General features: G+C 47.9%; 1 protein-coding gene across 1 annotated transcript; it reads left to right on the forward strand.

Moving 5' to 3' along the window:
* The first annotated feature begins 219 nt into the window (after window positions 1-219).
* RNF112 (ring finger protein 112) lies at window positions 220-5,818 on the forward strand. The gene is given in 14 exon segments (XM_006901210.1): window positions 220-265; window positions 1,348-1,371; window positions 1,374-1,567; window positions 1,729-1,817; window positions 1,819-1,933; window positions 2,019-2,154; window positions 2,377-2,480; window positions 3,859-3,905; window positions 4,173-4,227; window positions 4,308-4,482; window positions 4,759-4,926; window positions 4,995-5,073; window positions 5,209-5,260; window positions 5,348-5,818. Coding segments are annotated over 14 exon segments (1,755 nt in total).
* The last annotated feature ends 2,906 nt before the right edge of the window (window positions 5,819-8,724 follow it).

Genomic DNA, 8,724 nt, shown 5'->3' on the forward strand with positions numbered 1-8,724 from the left:
TGCCCAGTTCTTATCTCCTCCCTCTGGTGTGAGCTCACAAGCAGCCTCCTCTCTCCAGAATGTTACAATCATTTTTCAGCCTGAGTGTGAGCCTGGGAGACTGGGGAGATTGTCCTCCCACTCCTGGCCCCACAATCTACCTCTCACAGCTTTCCCAAAATTGAAACTAACCTTACCTCTTCTCTCTGCATCCAGACCCTCTCCCCGACTCTGTTTCCCATGCCAAGACTCACCTTGTCTACCTTTTCCTTTTTTCATCAACTTGGCAAGTCTTTAGACCTGTAACTTGTCGAAGAGGCTGGGGATGAAGGGAATTAGTTGGCGTAGTGTAGGATGAAGAATCACTGGAATTAAGGATTAAGAGAACAGCCTGCATTCTGTTCTAAATGCCTTTTTAATGGTAAATATATATTTTTTCTTTTTTTTTTTCTCCTCCAAGGGGAGAAAATGTAGCTTCGTGGGAAGTACCAGCAACTGTTTGTAAGTAGCAGAGTCTGCTTACAAGGGTCAGTTGTTCAGAGACCCTGGAGAGTTAGAGTTGGGAGGGCTGGTTGGGGAGATGGAGGCTGTCTGTGGCACAACAGGAGGTGGTGGACAGCAGGGGATCATCTTTCAGGCTATGGAGGGAGAAGGGACAGGGACAGCAGATTCTAGCTCAGAGCAGGAGCTGGAGGTATTGTCTAAAAACCAGAGACATCTGCTCAGCCGAGGTGGATTGCTCAGGGAATTAGGGTGCTCTATTGCCTCTTCCCATCCCCATAGCAGTTGACTATGCTTAATCTGATGGCATGATTTTGTAAAAATGTCACTTCTGAGGGGTCCAGTTAAGGTCATTGACTCCCTTGAAGAATTTTTGCAGCAGGAAGCAATGAGATTTCAAAGAACATTTGGTTCAGAGCATCATCACAATAGTCCAAGGAGGCAAATGCTTAGAAAATCAGGGAACTGAGGCCCAGAGAAATGAAGAAACTTGTCCATGGTTGCTGTACTGAGCTGTGGCGGAACCAGGGTCTGATCAGACGTTCTCCTCTTGGAGCCATGCTCATTCTGCTCTGCTGCCTGCCACGCCACTCTGGGATCTGTAGCTTCAGGGATGTTAGCCAGTGAGTAGTAAATGGGCCTTGGCCTCTCTGGGGACAGCTGCACTGTTCCTAAGGCCTTGAGGACTCAGAAGCAGCAGAGCGGTACAGAGCAAAATCAAGCCCCACCCAAATTACCACCTTTCCCCCCGATCCTTAGTTTGAACCCTCTGCAACACCAGCCTACTTTCAAAGTCCTGCTCTGTTTTCTAGGCCCTGCTCACCATTTCCCAAATTGGAGCTGGGCTTGGCATCCAAGACTGGTGAGGTGAGGAGCTGCCAACTTGCACCATCTGAGGCTGAGGAGGCCTGCCTCAGTCCACTGTGGCCAGGATGTCTGTGCTCCGTGTTATAGAAACCATCTCACCCCAGTCTACCAGACACCATGCAAAACCCAGTGCCACAAACAGTGTAGGCAGAAGGGGCTCTTCAGTCTGGGGGAGAAAATGAAACTGCTGCCACAGAAGCTGCAGAGTCCTGCAGTGCATGTTCAGGATCAGGCCTTACTGGGGTGGGGACAAGGCTCTGGGTCTGCTCTGAGAGGAGGCGGGTTCTTTGGGTCCTATTCTAGAACATTATGATGGGGGATGAAGTTCCAGGTTGGGGCCCAATTCCTAACCCATGATGTTCAAGAATCCTTCTCCCACAGGAAGCATGTGACATGAAGGCTGAGCCTGTGCTGCTGGTGCAGATCAGTGCTTTTGGGGGCCTCATCCTGAGGATGCAGGCTGTCAACCAGCCTGAAGGACTGTCTGGCCAGGAACATGCCCATCTGCCTTCTTGCCATCCATGGGGAGCAGTGCTCATGGAAATCTTTCTTCCTCAATCACTTGCTTCAGGGCTTGCTAGGCCTGGTGAGGGAGGTGCTGGGGAGGGGGTCCCAGACTGGCTATTTGGGAGAGACAGGGGTCTGAGAATATACTGTGTCTCCTCCTATAGGATACTCATAAGGGCAGTTGGCCTAGAGGACAGGGGCTCAGGTAGGAGGCCAGCAGCCTCACCAGAGGCATCTGGATGTGGAACCACCCTTTCCTGGTGGAGAAAGAAGAGAAGAAGGTGAGGAGGGTAGAAAAGGGCAGAAAGAGGCCAAGAGTGCACGAGGAAAGATGAGAGCCAGGGTGAAAAGTAGAGGGAGACAAAGAAGAGGGAAGTCTAGAAAGAACTAGTAGGCATGAAGAAACTGAGAGAGGAAAGAGCTTGAGAAAGGAGGGACCACTGGGTGGAACAGGGCTGACTGGTTGAAGGCGAGGAAGACCTGACTCCTGGTTGTGTTGCTGTCAACTCCACCCACCACAAGTGGCCGTGTTCCTCGTGAACCCAGGAGGTCTCATGAATTCTGAACCAAGCAATGAGACCAGGACCAAGCTGTGCACTCTTGCTGCCGTGCTGAGCTCCTACCAGGTAGGGAAGTCCTAGACCACAGGTGGTCCCTTGCCTACACATCTCCCTCCCCTTGCAACAGCTGCCCTCAGCTCATGGCAAAGACAAGCAGGTCTCACAAGCAACCTGCAGGAAGAACAGGAGTTTTCTAGTTGGGAAAGATGGGAGCATAGCTCTTCAAATAATGGGCTAAAGGACTCTGTTGTTGTTTTTATGTGCCATCGAGTCGTTTGCGACTCATAGTGACCCTATGTACAAGAGCCCTAAACGCCTTTCTATCTTGTGCCAACCTTGCCGTCTCAAACACACTCATTCCCACCACTCCACTCACAGAATCGATCCATCTCATCAAGGGTCTTCCTCTCCTGCGCTGTCCCTCCACTCTCCCAAACATAATGTCCCTTTCCAAGGACCAGTCCCTCCTTGCAACATGCCCAAAGTATGTCAGACGAAGCTTCAGAATCCTTGACTCCAAGGAGCGTTCTGGCTTCATCCTCTCCAGGACAAACCTGTTTGTTCTCCTAGCAGTCCATGGTATATTCAACACTCTTCTCCAGCACCACAGCTTAAAGGCATCAATTCTCTATCATCTCTATTCACTGTCTAACTCTCTGATGCATAGCAGGTGCGCCTTAGTCTCCCGCCCGACGTCATTGCTCTTCAGTACTCTTGAGAGGTCCCTTACAGCTGACTTTTCCAATGCAATTTGTCTCCTGATTTCCTGGCTGCTGTTACTAAGGGTGCTGACTGTGGAACCAAGTAAACTAAAACTGTCAACTATCTCAATTTCTTCACCATCCATACTGATGCTGCCAATTGGCCCAGTGGTGAGAATCTTTGTTTTCTTGATGTTGAACTTCAATCCATATTGAAGACTGCAGTCCTTGACATTCTGCAGCAAGTGCTTCAGGTCCTCCCCAGTTTCAGCAAGCAGGGTTGTGTCATCTGCATAACGCAGGTTGTTGATGATTCTTCCACCAATCCTGATGCCACATTCCTCCTTGTACAGCCCAGCGTCTCGGATGATCTGTTCTGCATACAGATTGAAAAGGTATGGAGACAAAATACATCCCTGACGGACCCCTTTCTTGATTTTGAACCATCCATTGTCTCCCTGCTCTGTTCTGACAACTGCCTCTTTGTGCAAGTAGAGGTTTCGCATTAGCACAATCAAATGTTCTGGGATTCCCATTCTTCTCAGAGTCAGCCGTAGCTTGTTGTGATTCACACCCATAGAGCCATGGTCCCATTTCTTCAGCTTGCCTTCTGTACTGAAAGGCAAGCATAAATGTTTCCTCCATGCTCTGTGTACCACCTGAGAGCTCCTCCCCATTTGCCTTTTCCTTTCTCAGTTTGCCTTTCCAGATTCACTCCCATGTTGTGCTCTCCTTGGTTTCAGGTCCTCAACACATCCCAGAAACTGAAGAATAATGATATGGAATACTTGTGAAGATATGGAATACTCTGTGAAGGGTAGACTACTCCCCTTCTGCATTGACCAGGGGACTCTGGACCAGGTGGGATTAGTCCTTCTAGTTCTGACCTAGGATGTGTGTCAGTTGAACTGAGCTGATAAAGCCCAAGAAGAAGTAAGGAATTATTGGAGTTGGGAAAGTGGGTGCTTGTTTCTCTACTGTGAGAAAGAGGGTTTGAGATATTACAAAGTCTTCAATGTGGTCTTTTTATGACTCTACCTATGCCTTGCCTCCAGAGATTTGTCCATGTGGATGAAGTGATGGGCAAGCATTATGGGATGATCCCAGTCCAGGTAAGACACTCCTGATCCTTATCCCCAGACCTGGACATTCAGTAGCTGAGGTTAGTCCTTCCTCTCCCCTTTTCTCTTAGCATCTGGAACTTGTACTTCACAACTCATCTCATCCAAAAAAGGCAGGGCTGGGACACATGAATGACATTATCCAGGTGAGAAGAACAGAGGAAGGGCCTTCCTGGCTTAGAGAGTGGAGGCTGTGGGCAGGGCAGACTATGGAGGAAGTTAGAAGAAGTTCTTACAATGAAGGGCGTAAGTGTTTCTCAATCCTTCTTAAATTATCAGCCAAATATCCCAAATTCAGGAGCTGCTTCAGAGGAAATGAATGTACTTCTATCTCCTGCCTTATTTGGGGAGGCAGTGGGAAAACACAGGCCACAGAAGTCCTGGGGGTAAGTACCCACTGGAGTAGACCTTTGTGTGCTTCTTCCTAGTTGCCCCTGCTTAACTAAACCTGACTAGAGCCCTTCCAATCTAGCTTCTTTCCCCAGAGTCCATCACATTTCAGCCCTATCTTCCCCACCTTAGACCCAAGGGAGGATGCCAGCTACCTTTTTCATGCCTACATCCTGGATGTGTTGAATACGGCCCCTCAGCTTGCCAAGAGCCACTGCCGTGGACCCTGGCATGAAGGATGGGGCCTTCCCCAAGTGGACAGATGTCTGCTTACTGGGCAGCAGTTAGCTCAAGAAATCACGATGTGGAACTATTCCTCTTGCTCAGCCCTCAGCCACTGTGGCAACCTTGACTCCTCTCTTCTCCACAGAACCTCTCAGGCTGGATGGGGAAGATGGCACCCAGCTTCACCTCTTCAGAGGAAGTAGGGAGAATGATGAGGGCCCAGTGGGAGCACCCAGGGTCAGGAGGGGGATGGGGAAGCCTTGCGATATATTGGTCTGTTCTGAAGTGAAGATGAGTAGCAATCCATCTGGATTATGAAAAAGAAGCTGGTATATAACCTGGTCTTTTCATGGACAGATGACAAATGGAAGCTGCCAAGAAGGAGTCAGAGGAATTCTTGAGGCAGCAGGTGAGACTTCACAGCCAAGTAGGCACATACTGGGAGAAGATGCATGGCTTTCCTAATCAACAGCGTTGCTTTCAGTCTCTCACTCAGGACTTGATGAGAATGTGCGTATTCTCTGCCCTCTGGGTGCTTCCTGACACCATGAGGCACCTGCTTTCTGCCCAGAGAGATGCTGTCCTGGCTTAGCACCATGTGGCCTTGCTGTGCCGAGGGAGGGAGCCAATCTTGGAGACCATGTAGGGGGAGCTGCAGGCCACAGCTAAGGTTCTCATAGACACATACACAGTGTGGCTTAGCAGCTGCCTAGCCACTGTTGGGGATGCTTTGGGTGTTGGGTTCATGGGCCTGGTGGGTGGAGTAGTGGGTGCAGGCATGGCAGTAGCAGCTCTGGCTGCAGAGGCTGTCATGGTGGCAACTGGAGCTGTGGTGGGAGCCACGGGGTCTGCTGTGTTGGGAAGTGGTATGGGAGCTGGGTTGGCTGCCACTGTGGGTTGCATGGATAAGAAAGAGGATGAATGGGTGCAGGAAGGGGATCAGGAATCCCTTCTCCAGGATGAGTAGGAGGCCTTGGAGGTATTAAAAGGAGGGAAAAATATGAGGCTGGCAAGCAGGTGTTTCCGTGGGCCAGATGTACCACTCTACCCTGGATGAATGCTCAGTGTCCGGGGTGCACCAGGGACCTGGGGATATTTCCCTTGCCAGGAGGCAGTATCTGGAGGTGATGCACTCTCTCAGGTTGAAGGTGATTGTTAATCTGCCATCCTTTCCAGATATACTTGAGACCAAGTTCTCTGACCACCAGTGACCAGGAGTTCACCTTCCCACCTCTACTTGTATTGTTGAAAAGTTGAAACATACCTCTCCTAGAAACCTTTCATTGGATCCAGTGAATTTAGTGTTGAAAAGGCCTCAGGGAAGAGGGAAGAGGAGTGTGAATATGGAACATAGATGCTGACTGGCTGCCACTGTGGACTACATGGAGAACTAGGACAGGAAGGTTCACAAAGTACATCATGAACTTCTTCTCCAGGAGGAGGAGGAAGTGTTAAAGATGGGAGAGGGATGGAAGAGATTTGGTATGGTGGATCGTAGCTAAAACTACAAAGCAGAAGACCCTGCTCTCTGGAGACAGTTGCCTGGCCCCAATGTGTTCTCTGCTGCACCTTAGTCTAGAAGTCTGTAGAGGTGTCTTGAATAGCCCCCACTATTCTTAATGTTTGGCTTCTGGAGGATATGTGCCATCAGCAAACAGAAGGCAGAGTAGTACTGCACTTTGAGATGTTGCACAGTAGCAGGTTAAACAAATAGGTTAAACAAAATAAGTAACAGCTTTGAATCCAGATCTCACCCAGACAACCATCATGGTAGTACCAGTACCAGTTTCTGTGAAGACTCTAACTCAGTGGCCCGAGTGTGAGAGTTGAACTGTGCTTATAGACTTCAGTGGGTGATTTGCTGAAACAGTTTGTCAGATCTTTCTTCTGAGCCAACTTTAAGCGCCAGCATTTCAGTTAGCAGCCAAATGCTTAACCATTGGCATCACCCAGGGATTGTACTTTCATACTAGATTCTAGCAAAAGAAAGAAAAGTGGAAACACTCTGCCCTCATCCCTTTCTTCACTGTGACTGGGCAGGTCTCTTACTTCCATCTAGCAGGAGAGCTGTATGCAGCTCTCAGACACCAGAGCTCCACAAAAAACTTGAGGGTCGGATTCCTTTCTGTGAGGACTCACAGAGAGTCCTGTGAGGAAGACCTCTGTGTTATGCACCATAAAGATAATGAGTACAACTGTATGGAAAATAAAATGTGTGTGTTTGAATGCCAATGTCCAATAAGTTCTTGAACAAGAGTTCAGCCCTGACAGAACTTTTAGGGTAGGAAGAGGTGACACACAGAGCTCTGCCATTGGGACTTATGGCTGAAAAGGGGAATATTTTGAAAGAAAAAGTGGTCTGGAGGCTAAGCACTACATCCCTCTTGTGGTTGCAGGGAGTCTAAGGCCAAAGGCTGGTCCACTAGATCTCAAAGTCTTGCTCTTCTCTGAAAAATCACCTCAGGTGATGCTTAGCAGTTGTCAAACAGCATTTGTCCAGGGAGAAGAAGATGGAGGCGTAAAGGAAAACAGTCTGGGAAAATGATAGAGATTGGGGAAGCAGGACAGGGTCGTCTAGGAGTGAGTTCACCTGTTAGTCTTCTCGGTCTCAGTTTACCATCTTAGAAAGACTGCATATTTCCTAGAGGATGATAGCAGTCTAAACTCTATGTCTGACAGACACAAACTCAAATAAGGATACTGGCAGAAGTAGAACCTAAACTCCCAATTTCCTCCACTAAAACCATGGAAAAGTCTGATATGTTAAAATATCTGAGTGATTTTAATGAGGCTCAGTTCTGGGAGACCATGTGTGGAAGGAATTGGTATGGAGCAAGGAGTTAACTAATAGAAGCTGTATTAACAGACTGCTGGGCAGAGTACATATATGGGTAAATCCCAAAGCCAGAGGTAGGAATGAGCAACATGAAGACGTGGGGCTGAGATGCTTCTCTCTACTTTTTGAAGAGCAAACCAAGAGTGGGAAATAAACACAGACTTTGTCATGTTTGTTGAAAAAGCCTTTCTGAAAATACCTCTTTGGATCTATCCATTATCATCATCATCATCTAGTGAATTTACGGAATCTCTCAGTCTGTGGGGCTGACAGATCCAGAACTTGTAGAACCGTCCACTCTCTCTTGTCCCTCTGAAGAGTCACATAAGGAGTGCCATATAGCTGCAATCACTTGAAAGAGCTGTAAGAAATTTGTCTCATCTACTTCCTCTAGCTTTTTGAGCAGATGGACAGAGGGGCCAGTAAGGAATCTCTGCATAGACAAGATGAATAACATCAAGTGATGCTGGCTTTGGGGTTTCTAGCTTACAAAGTTTTCTTTAGATATCATCCTGGAAACCACCCCACAGTGAGCATAAAATACCCATTTTACAGAAGAGAAAATTAAAGCTCAAAGGAATAATGTATTTTAATGAAAATCACTAGGGAGCTCTGACAGCCTAGGGGCAAGAAACTATGCTGCAATCCGAAAGACATGCAGTTTGAGGCCACCACCTGCTCCACATGAGAAGGATGAACAATCTCCTCCCATGTGATTAACTGCCTATGAAAACCCACTGGAGGGTCAGCTATGTGCTGGTTCCAACTCAACAGTTCACAGCAACAACAATTAAAATCACTAGTCAGATATAAAATCAAGACTTGAACCCAAAGTTCTGAAGCCAAATCTCTGGCTAAAAATTTTCCTCCACTTCTTATGTCTGGGTCTCTGTGTCCCAAGCATCTTCACCTTTTAACACATGTTATATAGTTCTCAAGTGAACAGATGACTCTGTGAGTGAAGATTCATCAGAGTCTAGGAGTCTGGTGGTTTTCCTTTTACAACTTTAATGTTCACTATCTTCAAGATTCCTGTG

This window comes from Elephantulus edwardii, unplaced genomic scaffold (assembly GCF_000299155.1).
Source record: "Elephantulus edwardii isolate Elephantulus edwardi_28Jun2011 unplaced genomic scaffold, EleEdw1.0 scaffold00314, whole genome shotgun sequence".
Lineage (NCBI taxonomy): Eukaryota > Metazoa > Chordata > Mammalia > Macroscelidea > Macroscelididae > Elephantulus > Elephantulus edwardii.